This window comes from Macaca nemestrina, chromosome 12, assembly GCF_043159975.1.
Source record: "Macaca nemestrina isolate mMacNem1 chromosome 12, mMacNem.hap1, whole genome shotgun sequence".
Classification (NCBI taxonomy): domain Eukaryota; kingdom Metazoa; phylum Chordata; class Mammalia; order Primates; family Cercopithecidae; genus Macaca; species Macaca nemestrina.
In genome coordinates, this window is record NC_092136.1 from 17380718 (window position 1) to 17398790 (window position 18073).

General features: G+C 39.1%; 1 protein-coding gene and 1 long non-coding RNA gene across 5 annotated transcripts in view; one reads left to right on the forward strand and one right to left on the reverse strand.

The window, feature by feature from the left end:
- The window catches only part of LOC139357451 (uncharacterized), a 50117-nt gene that overhangs the window by 9033 nt on the left and 23011 nt on the right, over nt 1–18073 (forward strand). For 2 of the 4 annotated variants that reach the window (XR_011610579.1, XR_011610582.1), the window contains one exon: nt 15828–15900. The exons of 1 other annotated variant lie outside the window; for it this stretch is intronic. This is a non-coding gene — a long non-coding RNA (uncharacterized lncRNA). Of the gene's footprint in view, nt 1–15827; nt 15901–16608; nt 16984–18073 lie in introns of those variants that run through there. One more of the 4 variants, XR_011610580.1, reaches the window with a different exon arrangement.
- Nucleotides 13774–14483, reverse strand: LOC112424892 (olfactory receptor 4X1-like; the record flags this gene model as incomplete). The annotated part of the gene is made up of 1 exon (XM_024789603.2): nt 13774–14483. A coding segment is annotated over one exon (624 nt), but the record flags the coding sequence as incomplete, so codon positions are not given.

The window sequence follows — 18073 nt, forward strand, 5'->3', positions numbered from 1 at the left end:
TATATATATATGTGTGTATGTGTGTGTGTATATATAGAGAGAGAGAGAGAAAGAGAGAGAGCGAGCTATCCACAACCAAAATAGCTCTGAGAGGGCTCAAGGGCCCATTAAAGAATCTGTAGCAATACAGAGGAGCAAAAACATGGAGAATAACCACACAGAAAGGATAGCTAGTGATATCTACATACTCGAGATGCCAGGAGATGGTTAGGAACAAAGAGGAAAGGCTGAGGCAATTAGAATCAGTAGAAACCTTGCAAGCCAGAAGGGATTGGGGTCCTATCTTCAGCCTCATAAAACCAAATAATTGTCAGCCAAGGATTTTGTATCCAGCAAAGCTAAGCTTCATAAATGTAGAAAAGATAGTCTATTTCAGACAAACAAATGCTGAGAGAATTTGCCACTACTCAGCTAGAACTATACAAAATGTTAAAATGAGGGGAGGGGCCATGATGGCCAAATAGAAACAGCTCTGGTCTGCAGCTCCCATCAAGGCCATCACAGAAGGCAAGTTGCATTTCCAACTGAGGTACGCAGTTCATCTCACTGGGACTGGTTAGGCAGTGGGTGCGACCCACTGAGAGTGAGCAGAAGCAGAGTGGAGCATTATTTCACCCACGAGGTGGACAGAGGCAGGGGACCTCCCTCCCCCAGTCAAGAGTAGTGGTGAGGGACTGTGTTACCTAACCAGGGTACTATGCCTTTCCCCAGATTTTTGCAATCCAGAGATCAGGAGATTCCCTTGTGAACCTACACCACCAGGGCCCTGGATTTCAAGCACAAAACTGGGCAGCTGTTTGGGTAGGCACTGAGCTACAGGAGTGAAAAACAGTGGCACAAGGAACTCCAGTAAGAGAGGACAACCGTCCACTCCCCTGGAAAGGGGGCTGAAGCCAGGAAGCCAAGAAGTCTCACTCAGCAGGTCCCCCTCCCATGGAGCCCAGCAAGCTAAGACCACCGGTCTGAAGTTCTTACTGCCAGCACAGCAGTCTGGAGCTGGCCTGGGATGATCAAGTTTGGCTGGGGGAGGGGCAGCCACCATTACTGTGGCTTTAGTAGGCAGTTTCTCCCTGACAGTGCTAAGGAGACCGGGAGGTTTGGACTGGATCGAATTCACCACAATATAGCAAAGTGGCTGTGGCCAGACTGCTTCTTTAGATTCCTCATCACTGGACAGGGCATCTCTACAGGAAATACAGGAGCTCCAGTCAAGGGCTTACAGACAAAACTCTCATCTCCCTGGGACACAGCACCTGGGTGAGGGATGGCTGTGGTTGCAGGTTCAGCCGACTTCATCTTTCCTGCCTGTTGGCTCGGAAGAGAATGGCAGATCCTAACAAAGGGGATTCTCCCAGCACAGTGCACCAGTTGTGCTAAGGGACGGACTGTCTCCTCAAGTGGGTCCCTGACCCCCATGCCTACTGACTTGGAGAGATCTCCCAACAGGGGTTGACAGACACCTCATGCAGAAGACCTCTGACTGGCATCAGGTCGCTGCCTCTCTGGGATGAAACCTCCAGAGGAAGGAGAAAGCAGCAATCTTTGTAGTTCCACAGTCTCCACTGGTGATACCCAGGTGAACAGGGTCTGGAGTGGACCTCCAGCAAACTGCAGCAGACCTGCAGAAAAGAGACCTAACTGTTAGAAGAAAAACTAACAAACAGAAAGCAACAACAATGATACTATCAACAAAAAAGACTCCTCCACAAAAAGCCCATCCAAGATCATCAGCCTCAAATATCAAAGGTAGATAAGTCCATGAAGATGAGGAAAAATCAGTTAAAAACGCTGAAAATTCCAAAAGCCAGAATGTTTCTTCTCCTCCCAATGATTGCAATGCCTCTCCAGCAAGGGCGCAGAAATGGGCAGAAAATGAGATGGACAAATTGACAGAAGGAGACTTCAGAAGGTGGGTAATAACAAACTCCAGTGAGTTAAAGGGGCATGTTCTAACCCAATGCAACGAAGCTAAGAACCTTGATAAAAGGTTACAGGACATGCTAAGTAGAATAATCAGTTTAGAGAGGAGCATAAATGACCTGATGGAACTGAAAAACACAGCATGAGAACTTTGTGAAGTATACACAAGTATCAATAGCCCAATTGATCAAGTGGAAGAAAGCATATCAGAGTTTGAAGATGACCTTGCCAAAATAAGGCTTGCAGACAAGATTAGAGAAAAAATAACAAAAAGGAATAAACAAAACCTCCAAGAAATATAGGACTATGTTAATAGACTGAGCATACAATTAATTGGTGTACCTGAAAGTGATGGAGAGAATGGAATCAAGTTGGAAAACACACTTCAGGATATTATCTAGGAGAACTTCCCCCCTAGCAAGACAGCCCAACATTTAAATTCAGGAAATACAGAGAACATCATGAAGATACTCCATGAGATCAACCCAAAAAATCATAATCATCATATTCTCCAAGATCGAAATGAAGAAAAAAAATGAAGAAAAGTCAGGTCACCTACAAAAGAAAGCCCATCAGACTAACAGCAGATCTCTTGGCAGAAACCCCACAAGCCAGAAAAGAGTTGGGGCCAATATCCAACATTCTTAAAGAAAAGAATTTTCAACCCAGAATTTAATATTCAAGCAAACTATGCTTCATAAGCAAAGGAAAAATAAAAACATTGACAAACAAACAAATGCTAAGGGATTTAATCACCACCAGGCCTGCCTTGTAAGAGCTCCTGAAGGAAGCAGTAAATATAGAGAGGAAAAACAAGTACCAGGCCGTGCAAAAACACACCAAAGTATAAAAACCAATGATACTGTGAAGAAACTGCACCAACGAGTGTGCAAAATAACCAGCTAGCATCATGATAACAGGACCAAATTCACACATAACAATATTAACCTTAAATGTAAATAGGCTAAATGCCACAATTAAAAGACACAGACTGGCAAATTGGGTAAAGAGTCAAGACCCATCAGTGTGCTGTATTCAGGAGACCCATCTCACATGCAAAACCACACACAGGCTCAAAATAAAGGGATGGAGGAAATTTGGCCAAGCAAATGGAAAGTAAAAAAAAAAGCAGAGGTTGTAATCCTAGTCTCTGATAAAACAGACTTTAAACAAACAAAGATCAAAAAGACAAAGAAGGGCATTACATAATGGTAAAGGGATCAATATAACAAGAAGAGCGAACTATCCTAAATATATATGCACCCAACACAAGAGTACCCAGATTCCTAAGACAAGTTCTTAGAGACCTACAAAGAGACTCAGACTCCCACACGATAATAGTGGGAGACTTTAACACCCCACTGTCAATATTAGACAGATCAACAGGACAGAAAATTAACAATGATATTCAGTACTCAAACTCAGAATTCTTCACCCCAAATCAACAGAATACACATTCTTCTCAGTGCCACATGGCACTTATTCTAAAACCAATCACATAATTGGAAGTAAAACATTCTTCAGCAAATGCAAAAGAACTGAAATATAACAAACAGTCTCTCAGAACACAGTGCAGTCAAATTAGAACTCAGGATTAAGAAACTCACTCAAAATCACACAATTACATGGAAATTGAACAACCTGCTCCTAAATGACTCCTGGGTAAATAATGAAATTAAGGCAGAAATCAAGAAAGCTCTTTGAAACCAATGAGAACAAAAAGGCAATGTGACAGAATCTCTGAGACACAGCTAAAGCAGTATTAAGAGGAAAATTTACAGCACTAAACGACCACATCAGAAAGCTGAAAAGATCTCAAATCAACACCTTAACGTCACATTGAAAAGAACTAGAGATGCAAGAGCAAAGAATTCAAAAGCTAGCAGAAGACAAAAAATAACTAAGATCAGAGCAGAACTGAAGGAGATACACAAAAAACCCTTCAAATAATCAAGGAATCCAGGACCTGGCTTTTTGAAAAAATTAACAAAATAGATAGACTGCTAGCTAGACTAATAAAGAAGAGAAGATAGAAGAATCAAATAGACATAATAAAAATGATAAAGGGGATATCACCACAGAAATACAAAGTATCATCAGAGAACACTATAAAAACCTCTGTGCAAATAAACTAGAAAATCTAGAAGAAATGCATAAATTCCTGGACATATACACCCTCCCAAGACTAAACCAGGAAGAATTCGAATCCCTGAAGAGACCATTAACAAGTTCTGACACTAAGGCAGTAATTAATAGCCTACCAACCAAAAATAAAAGCCCAGGACCAGATGGATTTACAGCCGAATTCTACCAGAAGTACAAAGAGAAGCTGTTACCGTTATTATTTAATGATATCCTGCATTCTGCCCTTAATCAAAAAATTTAAAATAATCAAAAAATTTAAAATAATTTATAATAATAATATCATTTGATCATTTCAATTGATGCTGAAAAAGCACTTGATAAAGCTCAACATCTCTTCATCATAAAAACCTACAAAAAAACTGGATATGGAAGGAACATACTTCAATATAACAAAAGCCATATATGGCAGACCCATATATAATATTGTACTGAATGGGGAAAAACTGAAAGTCTTTCATCTACGATCTGCAATACAATAAGGATGCCCACTTTCACCACAGTCATTCAACATAGTACTGGAAGTCTGAGCTAGAGCAATCAGACCAAATAAATAAAGGGCATCCATATTGGAAAGGAAGGAGTCAAATTATGCTTGTTTGCAGATATGATCTTATATTTGGAAAAAACTAAAGACTCCATTAAAAACCCAATAGAAATGATGAACAAATTCAATAAAGTTGCAGGATACAATATCAACATACAAAAATCAGTATGCCAACAGCAAACAGTCTGAAAAAGAAATCAAGAAAGTAATCCCGTTTACAATAGCCACAAATAAAATTAAATACTTGGGAATTAACATCACCAAAGAAGTGAAAGTTCTCTACAATTAAAACTATAAAACATTGATGGAAGAAATTTAAGAGGATACAGAAAAAATAGAAATATATCCCATGTTCATGGATTGGAAGATCAATATTGTTAAAATGTTCATACTACCCAAAACAATCTACAGATTCAATACAATCTCTATCAAAATACCAATGACACGCTTCACGTAAATAGAAAAAAACAATGCTAAAATTTATATGGAATCACAAAAGACTGAGAATAGCCAAAGCTATACGAGGCAAAAAACTGGAGGAACAAAACTGGAGGAATTGCATAACCTCACTTCAAATTATATTACAGAGCTATAGTAACCAAAATGGCATGGTACTGGCATAAAAAACCAATGCATAGACCAGTGGATCAGAATAGAGAACCAGGAAATAAACCCACACACCTAGAGTGATCTCATTTTTTACAATGGTGCCAAGAACATACAATGGGGAAAGGACAGTCTCTTCAATAAATGGTGTTTGGAAAACTGGATATTCATGTGCAGAAGAATAAAACTAGATTCCTATCTCTCACCATATACAAAAATCAAATCAAAAGAGATCAAAGAACTAAACCTAAGACCTCAAACTATAAAAACTACTACAGGAAATATTGGGGAAACTCTCCGGGACTTTGGACTGGGCAAAGATTTCTTGAGAAATACCCCATAAGCACAGGCAACCAAAGCAAAAATGGACAAATAAAATCACGTCAAGTTAAAAAAGCTTCTGCACAGTGAAGAAAACAATCAACAAAGTTTAGAGACAACCCACAGAATGGGAGAAAATATTTGCAAACTCTATCTGACAAAGGATTAATAATCACAATATATCAGTAGCTCAAACAACTCTGTAGGAAAAATAATTAATAATCTGATTTTAAAATAGGCAAAAGACACTTCTCAAAAACAGACGTGCAAATTGAAAACAGACATATGAAAAGGTGCTCAACATTACTGATCATCAGAGAAATGCAAATCAAAACTACAATGAGATATTATCTTACCCCAGTTTAAACGGCTTATATCCAAAAGACAGGCAATAACAAATGCTGGCAAGGATATGGAGAAAAGGGAACTCTTGTAGACTATTGGTGGGAATGTAAATTAGTACAATGAGATGTTATCTTACCCCAGTTTAAATGGTTTATATCCAAAAGACAGCCAATAACAAATGCTGGCAAGGATATGGAGAAAAGGGAACTCTTGTAGACTGTTGGTGGGAATGTAAATTAGTACAACTACTGTGAAAAACAATTTTGAGCCTCCTCAAAAAACTAAAAATAGAGCTACCGTGTGATCCATCAATCCCACTCCATGGTATATACTCAAAAGAAAGGAACTCAGCATATAAAACAGATAGCTGTGCTCCCATTTTTACTGCAGCACTATTTACAACAGCCACCGTTTGGAAACAACCTAAGTGTCCACAAACAAATAAATGAATAAAGATAATGTCAACCTAAGTGTTCACAACAAATAAATGGATAAAGACAATGTGGTATATATACATGATGAAGTACTATCCAACCATAAAAAAGAATTAGATCCAGTCATTTGCAACAACATGAATGGAACTGGAGGACATTATATTAAGTGAAATAGGCCAGTCACAGAATGACAAACTTCACATATTTTCACTTATATGTGGAAGCTAAAAATTAAAATAAATGGACTGATTGAGATTCAGTGAAAGTAAAGAGTAGAATGATGGTTACCAGAGGCTAGGAAGGGTAGTGGGGATTGGCAAGGAAACTGCCAACCATGTAAAGCTACTTACTTGCTTTCTAGTTATTTTTAAGTTCATTAAATACTAATTCATGGTAAATTAGTACAAAAAAAATCGAATAAACAAGACCTAGTATTTGCTAGCACAACAGGATGACTACAGTAAAAAATAATTTAATTGTACATTTAAAAATACTTGAAAGAGTATAAGTGGATTATTTGTAACACAAAGGATAAATGCTTAAGGTGATGGATACCCCATTTACCCTGATGTGATTATTACACATTGCATGCCTGCATCAAAATATCTCATATAACCCATAAATAGATACTATGTACCCACTAAAATTAGAAATAAAAAATTGATTTAAAAAAAGAACTACCATGTGATCCAGTAATTCCAGTATTGGATGTATATACGAAAGATAGGAAATCAGTATGTCAAAGAGGTATGCACTTCCATATTCGTTGCAGCATTTTTCACAATAGCCAAGATACCAACGCAACCTAAATGCCCATCAATGAATGAATGGATAAAGGAAATGTGGTACATATACACAATAAAATACCATTCCACCTTTATCAAAAAGGAAATCCTGTCATTTACAACAATATGGATGAATCTGGAGAGTACTGTGTTAAGCCAAGCACAGAAAGACAAATACTGCATGATCCCACTTACATGTGGAATCTTAAAAACTTGAACTTATGGAAACAGAGTAAAATGTTGGTTAGCAGAATCTGAGTTACAAATTTTGAATTGAGTATATACGTAGTTTTATATTCAGCCTTTTTCCCTTAACACTTTAAGCATTTCCACAAGACGATATTCTTCAAAAGATGTTTTAATGGTGTATTATTTAAAAATCCTATAATTTATTTAACTATTTCTCTATATATGAGCTTTTAAGTTACTCCCAATTTTATACTACAGTAAATTGCCTCGCTCTGTAGCTCTCTGGCAGTTTTTCCTATGATTGATTCCCTAAATTTGGAAGGTTGAGGTGGAGGGCATGAACTTTATTAGGACAGATAGAATCTCAATACAATGTAAAGACAATGTCATTTGCCATTCTAGGAATTAAAGAAGATACTAATAAAACAATGATCATTAGCTCCCAACCCAGACTACCCTTCTTGGGCCTAAAGGGCTTCCAGCACTTTCAACCTCTCCGTCAAGGACTCATTTCTATCCATTTCCTTTTCTCATACTCTCCAAAATCCTCACACTATCTGCAGCAGGATGAGCCTCAGACAAAACCTCTCAGACACCGAGTTATATGAGGAAGGGCTTTATTCAGCTGGGAGCATCAGCAAGCTACTGCCTTAAAATCCAAGCTCCCCAAGTGCACAATTTCTGTCCCTTTTAAGGGCTCACAACACTAAAGATTTCACATGAAAGGGTCGTGATTGATTAAGCAATCTAGGGGATACGTGACAGGGGTTACATGCACCGGTGGTCAGAGAGAAACAGAACAGGGCAGGGAGTTTCACAGTGTTCTTCCATACAATGTCTGCAATCTATGAATAACATCGGTTTCTAAGTTACGAGTTGATTTTTAACTACTGGGTTTAGGCCAGGCAGACCCAGGCCTGGTTTTAGGCCTGGCGCCGGGCTGCCTGTCTTTGGTTTTACTTCCTTGTTTTTTTCTTAAAACAGGTACTGAATATAAAACAAAATAAAATATGAGAGGGTCTCTCTCTTTCCTCATATCCTTAAACCATAAACATCCCCTTGAACCTTGTAGTCTGTGAATACCTGAACAAGACTGAGTAGAGCACAAAAAAAGATTTCCCACTTCTTATCCCTCAGGCTGCCACCATCATTGTGGAGATGGTGTGGGTCAGGCACTGTTGATGAGCTTCACCAACTATCCTAGTTCACACTTATCACAATTCTTAAAGATAACGAACAACATCCTCACTACACAAATGAAGAAAAGGAAACTCCAGAAGTTTAGCTTTACATGACTTGCTCTAGGTGAGACATAGCAAGTACCATATAACAGGAATTGAAAGCAAATCTGCCTGATTCCAAAACCAATGCTCATTTGCTACACTCTTCTACTGTCTCCAGTCTCACACCACTGAAAAACTTTAGAGACATGAACATTGGACTTGACTTTACACAAACGAGTCAGCATCAACAAAAAGGTGAAGGTTAGACCAAGTGCTGTGATTCTAAGCTGGAAAAACAGAAATATCCTCCCCCCCCCCCCATCAATTTCACTGATATTGATGACTTTAATGATGAATTCGTATTTGATGAATTTAAGACTAGCTAGAAAGCAAGTAAGTTGTTTTACATCTTTACTAATTCCCTTCACTACTTTTCCTGGGAAATGGTAGGGGATTGAGATTCACATTACACTGAATTTGTCCTCTCACCAGTTTTCAAATACATTGTCTTGAAATACAAAAGGAATCTGTAATGCAATTTAGAAACATTTCTACCTTAAAAGATTAAAATGTAAAAAGTCTTCTAAAAGCCTCTTAAGCTTCAGGTATTCAAAGAACTCATTTACATGAAAAAGCTCATTGCTAGGTGGGTCTAGGTTTTGGAGAAAGTGTTCTAAGACTACACTTCAATGAAAATACACTCTCGGATTGCTCTAATTTGCAAAAAGTTAGTGTGGCATCAGGGACACACGCCAGAGCAGCCCATTCCCTGGTCTGTAAACTCTGACCCCTCTACTCTAAGTACACATCCTTTGCTGCAGTCCTATGCCTTCAACAGCCCCCTGTCATGGTCTGGGCGTCCATCTAGCAAGCCTCTAAAGAATAAATACATGTGAAAGTAGTTTCTGAGCTTTAACTTGACCACAAGTAGAGAGACCAGTAACCACAGCAGTGTAACATTTGCTTGTACTTATTGAATACTTGCTGTGTGCCGGGACTTGTGCAGAGCACTTTAAATGCCTCATCTCACTTAATCCACTCAACATCACTTCGAGGAAGCTACTATGATTGTCTCTATTTTTCAGATGAGGGACATGAGGATTCAAATGACTGAGTGACTGGGTCAAATTCACACAGCAGTAACGGTTAGAGCAGGAAATGTAACCCAGTGTCCAGGACGTTAACGCTATCCTCTTAGTCGCCATACAATACTCCTGACCAAGGAAGTGGGACCACCTGATCACCAAGAGGCCATGTTCTCAGCAACTAATGAGTAATGGTTAAGAAAATGGTTAAGGAGAAGAATTCCAGTGATACCTTGGCAATCAGAAGAAAAAAAAAATCAACTCAGATGTCAAACTCCCACTTGATGCATTTGAAAGCAGGATCCTGAGAAACACTCAGATACTGTGCAGCAGGACTTCCATGTGGGCATTGAGAACAGAACAGGGAGAACAAAACAGAACAGAACAAAGCAAGTGAAGACATCTGTTTTCTACAACGTTTCCTGTTCAGTTCAGGTTTATTCTAGACAGTCAAGACCAAGCCTACATGAGAACTGACCTTAGTGAGCTTCACCCTTCTCCAGTAAGCAGCCAAAGTCAAGAAGCCTGACCAGAGAACTAGAGAGTTGCAGTGAATTTTTAAGCGCAGAGGGTTCAAGGAAGCTCATGTGGTATCACCCCAGCCAAAGTCATCGCTAAACTTGAGTGCCACTACTTTAGGAGTTACAGCACATTCGTTTTTAGTAAAAGTACCTTGAGGCTTGCTAATGAGACCCCAGGGGCATTGCATTCCAATTAGAGGAGTGGGCCATGGAGACACCATACCCCCTTGTCACGTTTACTTAGTGGTTCAGACTAACTTTGGAAGCTATGAAAGCCACTGTTTTTATTTTTGCTTTAGGCTCCTGTACTCAGTCATCACAAACTCATTCATTCTGCATGTAGTTAATAAGCAACTACAATAGGGCATGGTTTTGTGCCATCTATTTGGGGAAATAGCTGGTACTAAACATGAAGTCATCTGGGTTTTCTTGCGAGTAGCAGGGACAAGTTTGAACTAAACTAGCCCCTTGACTACCACCTTACGTGTACATAGCATTTCGAAGCGTTTTCACCCTGCGAGGTAGGTAAGACAAGGAGTTATATAACATGGGGCTTAAAAACATGGGCCAGGGATTCAACCTGCCTTGTTTAAAGGCTGACTGTCCTATTTGCTAGATATATAACCTTCAACAGTGACTTAACTTCTCTTGATGTCATTTCTTCATCTGCAATTTTTTCTTTCTCAGGTTTAAAGAAATCAATAAACATTTCCACAATCGTAGTTGGAGAAATTAACTCTGTCAGAGGCGTTTGAACCAGAGCAACTCCATCTTGAATAGGGGATGAGTAAAATGAGGCTGAGATCTACTGGGCTGCCTTCCCAGGAGGTTAGGCAATCTAAGTCACAGGATGAGATAGGAAGTCAGCAAAAGATACAGGTCATAAAGACCTTGTTAACAAAACAAGTTGTGGTAAAGAAGCCCTCCAAATTCCACCAAAACCAAGATGGCAATGAAAGTGATCTCTGGTCATCCTCACTGCTCATTATATGCTAATTACAATGTATTAGCATTCTAAAAGACACTCCCACAGAGCCATGACAGTTTACAAATGCCATGGCAACATCAATAAGTTACCCTGTATGGTCTAAAAGGGGAAGAACCCTCAGTTCCAAGAATTGCCCACTACCTTCCCAGAAAACTCACTAATAATCCATACCTTGTTTAGCATATAATCAAGAAATAACTCCAAGTATCCTTAGTCCCGTAGCGCAAGCTGCTGTTCTGCCTATGGAGTAGCCATTCGTTATTCCTTTACTTTCTTTATAAACTTGATTTCACTTTAGGCTATGGAGTAGCCCTGAATTCTTTCTTGTGCAATATCCGAGAACATTCTCTTGGGGTCCAGAATGGTACCCCTTTGCAGTAACAACTCTACTGCCTCAGAAAGTGGTAGTATGATTAGACCAAGAAAATCTGTAGAAACATAAAAGATCTGAGCAATATATCACCCACCCTAACCAAATTGATATTTATAGAACACTATACCCTATAACTGAAAAATACATATTCTTTTCCAGCACACATTGTAGATTCACTAAGATAGACTTTAGGTTTGGCTATGAAACAGGTTTTAACAAATGTAAAAGGAATGGCATTATTCAGAATACTCTCTAACCACAACGGAATTAAACTAGGATTCAATAACAACAAGATATCAAGGAAAAATCCCAAATAATTGAAAATTAAACAACATAGTTTTAAATAATCCATTGGTTAAAGGAGAAATCATTAAAAATGAGATTATGTTTTAAACTGAATGATAAAAATACTTGTGAAATTTTGTGGGATGCAGCTAAAGTATTGTTTTTTAAAGTTTATAGTTTAAAACTCTTAAATTATTATTTTTTATTTTTGTGGGTACATAGTAGATAGATATATTTATGGGGTACACGAGATGTTTTGATTCAGGCATGCAAAGTGAAACAAGCACATCATGGAGAATGGGATACCCATCCCCTCAAGCATTTATCCTTTGAGTTACAAACAATCCAATTACACTCTTTAAGTTATTTTAAAATATACAATTAAGTTATTATTGACTATAGTAACCCTGTTGTGCTATCAAATAGTAGGTCTCATTTATTCTACTTTTTTTCCCCATTGACCATCCCCACCTCCCCCTCATTCTCCCACTACCCTTTCCAGCCTCTGGTAACCATCCTTCTACTCTCTATGTCCGTGAGTCCAATTGTTTGGATTTTTAGATCCCACAAATAAGTCATAACATGTGATGTCTGTCTTTCCATGTCTGGATTATTTCACTTAGCCTAATGATCTCCAGTTCCATCCTAGTTTTAAATTCTTATATTAGAAAGGAAGTAAGGTCTAAAATCAACGAGCTAAGTTTTTACCTGACTCCTCATACAATCTAGAGGGAAGGATATAGGAAAGATAACAGATATTAATCAGAGAAAATAAAAACAGAAAAATTTTAGATGAAGTGAAACAATGGTCCTTTGCAAATATTAACAAAACAAATGAAATGGAAAAGAAAAAAGCACAAATTTTTAATACTGGGAAGGCAAAAGGATATCACTACAATTCTGTAGAAAATAAAGGATAATGAGAGAATATTATGAACAATTTAAGTTTTCAATATCAATGTCATATGATGATCTAAAGTCATCAAAGTCATATTTTTAAAATGATTTATAAGATTGTATATAGAATAAAAGATTTAAAATACAAATGACTTTCGGGTGCACTAAAGATTCTAAGAGTTTCCTACCATTTAAAAGGAAGGTGTGGGCTAGACTCCCTGATGGTGCAGATGTGGGATGATTAAAAAAGGAGCATAACTTCCAGAATCAGACAATGTGAATTCAAATCCTCACTCTACCTACTATGTAATTTTAGACATTTTCTGAGTAAATTCTCCATGTAAAATAGGGGCAGTAACACCCCCTCCTATACCTACATGTCATAATGCCCTACATATGATAAATGCAACTATGTCAGCTCTAACCATGTATATGATTACAAGAAGCCAAGAGGCCAACAGACTGAGAAAAGGAAAAGGTTAAACAACAAGAGGCAGAAGGAGGGAAAACAGGGAGTTAAAGGGGGAACAAACATGAACAGGAGAGATTTTTATAATAGGAAACAAAATGTTAATGATACATGGAAAATAAAACCTGTGCCTACAAAGTCGCTATTATCATCCAGTGCCTTCAATTTGCTTAAAATCTCCCTGTGGTTCTTTTGGATTCTTGAGAACCCTGAGTCTAATGCTAGTAAGAGCTCATGCGAATCTCTTGACAAGAGTCAACGTCTTCCATTCTCAGGACTAAACCCTTCTCAGTCAGCTTGCCTGCCCCAAACCCTTTCAGCACAACCTCAGTATGTCAAGTCAAGAGACTTTCCAATCATGTGAATGTTCAAACTGGTAGGACATATTGACTACTGCTCCCCAAGACAGTCATTCTCAAACCCTACGTCCCTCTTCACCATTCCCAGGCTGACCTGGTTTTCTGGAAGAGTTTATTCTCTCTAGACCAGTCAATCTGTCTCGAGACCACTGTCAGATTTGGAAGCACAGTGCGAGAAGATCCCTCTTACACCATCCTAGAGACCCCTTCGATCTTGTCCAACCCCATAAGATGAGGAAACTGAAACTTCAAAAAAGAAGGTAACTGGCCCAAGGCCACTCACTCCATTGGGCAAGGTAGATGCAGAGTGAGATCTCAGGTGCCCCAATTTCCTCTCCCCTGCTCCTCCTATTTTCCCTAACTAAATCATCTACTTCTCTTCCCGAATTACTTTTCTCCCAACGCGTCTCCTCATGGCGTTTTTCGCTTCAGCATTCCTAAAGGAGTAAATGACGGGGTTTAAGAGAGGTGTGACCACCCTGTAAAATACGGCGACTATCTTATCAGCAGGGAGGGTGACACAAGGCCTCATGCAGACAAAGGAGCAAGGCATGAAGAACAGGCCCACAACTGTGACATGAGAGGCACAGGTGGAGAGTTCCCTGCGCCGGGCCTCCGAGTTGTGGCTCCTCAGGGAGTGCAGGATGATCAGGTAGGAAGCTATCCGCACCGAGAAGCTGACCACAGAGATGGAGCCGCCATCATCCGGCGGAAAGAGGAAAATTACTTTCCACCTGATAAAAGAGTCGAAGATAAGCTTGGGGGCCACGACAGAACAGTAACAGATCTCCACAAAGGATACGTAGCTGAGCAAGAAATACATGGGGGAGGTGAGCCCTTTGCTGGCCAGGATGTTCACCACAATGAGGCCATTGCCCGGCACAACGGCTGTGCACATGAGGAGAAACATCACAGAAATGACCCTCTGTTCATTCTGATTCTGGGAAAATCCCAGGAAAATTATTTCAGTCACATTTTTTGTAGCAGCCGTAGTTTAAAGCACAGGAGCCGACAGCCTGGAATCACAGAAATCAAAGAGCTCTCCTCAATCATTAGAAACAGAAACATCCTCGGCAGGCCTGAGGACGATCATCATTCTGCTCCCTCTTGAGTTTGTTCTCTCCCTCGGTTTTCCCCAAAATGTGTTCTGAGACAAGTGAACAAAATGGAAAATATCAGCTGTTTGATGTTATTCCCGACATAGGCCTCGATTTTGTAGTGTTGCTGCCTTGAAGTGTTTTTGCTGATCTAGCACATGTTGATTGAATGCTTACAAGAAAAATCAGAGGACATTTTATAGATAAGAAAAAACGGAGACTCAGGGAGGTCTAGTCACTTGCCCAAAGCCACACAGCTCTTATTCGAGCCCAGATCTGTGTTTCTCAAAATATATATGCTTCCACTACATCTCCTATGCCTAAAGAGTACCTGACGTCTACCTCTGCTTGTGCAGACTCGTTATGTCCCAGGGTTCTGATTAAAGGGTCCCAGGGTTAAGCATCTACAACAAGCCCTTAGAACAGTCAGCTATGTTATAAAATGGGACTGAATATGCTAAGTGACGTGCTAAGTCACAGAAATAAAAATACTGTATAAGTCCACTTATACAGCACCTAGAGTACCTAGAGTAGTCAAATTCATAGAGACAGAAAGTAGAATGGTGGCTGCCAGGGACTGCATGGGGAGGAAGAATGTGGAGTTAGTGTTTTCATGGTAGTTTCAGTTTGGGGCAACGAAAGGTGGTGATGGCTGCACAACTATGTGAATGTATTTTATTGTTACTTAGCTATACACTTAAAAATTGTTAAGATGGTAAATCCTGTTGTGTATTTTACCCCAATTTAACTAACTAATTATTGAAATGCCTTCTGACTTGTTACGGCCTCATGAATTTCCCCTTCTCCATACCTTCCTCCAAGGACAGTGGTTGAGACTTTGTGATTTTCCTTTCCTCTTCTCAGTTTCTTTCTTATGCCTGTTAGGGAACCTGGTTAGCTTCACAGATTTGAGGTTGGGGTTGAGAAATGTTAGCACTCAGTGTAGAAAATTCATTCCACTTGATAGTATAAGGCAAGATTGATATGATGAACCACTATAAGATGCTCTGCAGAAGTCAGAGATGTGGTAGAAGCATTTACATCTCGAAAATACAAACCTTGGTCCACAGAGGAGCTGTGTGGCTTGGAACAAGTGATGAAACCTCTCTGAGCCTCAGTCCTGATCTATAAAACAGCCATAATGCCATCCCCTCATTGTTGTGCCCTCCCTTTAGCTCCCCACCATGCTCCTCTGTGTACCCAGCTGATCCTTCTGCCATATACCAATCTTTCACACACAGGATGTTTATACAGAAGGCAGGAATCTTACATGGGCAGGTTTCATCCTCACGGGAACAATGACTCTATCACTAGGTGAGTATTTTCTGAGAAATTTAGCTTGAAAGCAAATGTTCTCTGTTTCTTTAATTACTTCTGGTTTGGAGTATCAATGAGAGGTCCACTCAGAGGATTTGCAAGGACCACTTTCGTCTTCTGATTTTAAAAGATTAGTTGTTGTATTTTTAATCCAAGGCTATTAAAGGTTAACAGAACAAGATGTATACACAATATAATCATCAAATTGTCTTAAAAAGCTAAAAATTGAATGGATTTAGAGTAGAATTTTTAAAAGGAAATTAACATGTATTAAACCTCTGCATGAAAATGAAAAACCTTTGAGAGATAATTTCATAAAGAGTTCACTAGATGTGTAAACCACTGACAATTGCAGTGACATTTTGCCTGCGATGTCTAAAATACTTTGATACTGACTTTTTAATTGGCAGGGCCAAAGGGAGAGACCCTGAAACATAAGTCTGTGTTCTAATCAGACAGCACATTAAATGGACATTTCCAGGATTCACAGTTAAGGAAACCTAAAACGGGGATACACACAGAATCTTAAGGAGGGCCTGACCTCAGTAAACAATGTCTGTGAAAATTTCTAAATATTTAAAATGAATCCAGTCCCTGTTTGTGGTTTCTTATTTCACTTTTCCTGTCATAGAACCTCATGTACTGTGAGGTTTTGAAAAATAAGATTGGTCTGACTGGCCTTTTCCAACATTTTTCTCTCCAAAGGTATCCTATCACAGAGAAGTCAGACGCAGAAGCCTCCCTCCATCCTAGTTTCCTATGCAGAGTAATCGTAAGCTGTCAAATTTGGAAGGGGCTCATGGATTCTTCATGTTACAGAAGAGGAATCTGGGGCCCAGAGTCACACAGCTGGTTGGTGCAGAGCCTGAACTAGAACTATGCGTCTCAGTTTCCCATTCAACACTTACTTTAAAGATCATGAAATCCATTGACTCTTCCACCTGGTGCTCACCAAAATCCAGCTTCCAGAATGGAGTAATAACATGGACAGGGAAGATAATCATGTTTACAACAAAGGCAAAGCCAAGTGGAAGAGTAAAATCTTTAAAAAAAAAAATGGCAGGAAGAAAGAAAATTTACAAAAATGTGGTCCTCATTGTTCAGCTCCTACTTATAAGTGAGAACATGCAGTGTTTGCTTTTCTGTTCCTGTGTTAGTTTGCTGAGGATAATGGCTTCCAGCTCCATTTATGTCCCTGCAAAGAACATGATCTCATTCCTTTTTCTGGCTGCATAGTATTCCATGGTGTGTATGTACCACATTTTCTTTATCCAGTCTATTATTGATGGGTATTGGGCATTTGGGTTGATTCTATGTCTTTCCTTTTGTGAATAGTGCTGCGATGAACATATGTGTGCATGTATCTTTATAATAGAATGATTTCTATTCATTTGGGTATATACCCAGTGGTGGGATTGCTGGGTCAAATAGTATTTCTGCTTCTAGGTCTTTGATGAGTTAATAGGTGCAGCAAACCACAATGGCACACATTTACCTGTGTAAGAAATCTGCGTGTCCTGCACATGTATCCCAGAACTTAAAATTAAATTAAATTTTTAAAAATAAAAATAAAACTTCTAGGAGAAACAAAAAATGTGATCTGACTTCAGTTATCTACTTGCCAAAGGTGTAATTTCTTCCCAGGCAGCCTGTGCAGAGCTTAGACGCCCTGGAGAGAAGAGAATGTTTCAGGAGCCAGCCAAACTGGGCTGCCAGGGAAAGCACTCTGCAAGATTTGCCTTTGGGACTTGAGATCTAAGCTCTAAGACTTTGTCACCAATTTTTCTCTATCTAGTTCATGCACATCTGTCAGGTCTCTCAGTGAAGATATAACCTTTTGAAGATTGGTTGAGTGTCTGTTACATCCTCTATAGCACGTTGCACACAGCTGAGAACACGGTAGATGTTAAGAAGTGGTTTTGGAGTGATCCCTGAATCCTCCATCTGCTATTACATCTATTTTTAAGACACTGGAGGTGTCCTATAAACAGTACAGAGGTTAAAGTACATGCAGGGAGGGTATCTAATCTAAAAAAAAATAAGCTCCTCTTTTTGAAACTAATTCCAAGCATGCCCCACTAAAGATTAGGTGAGTTAACTTCCTTGAACATTGTTTGTGGTCTTGATTGTTAACTTACCTTCTAGATTTTTTTTTTTTTTTTTTTTTGTA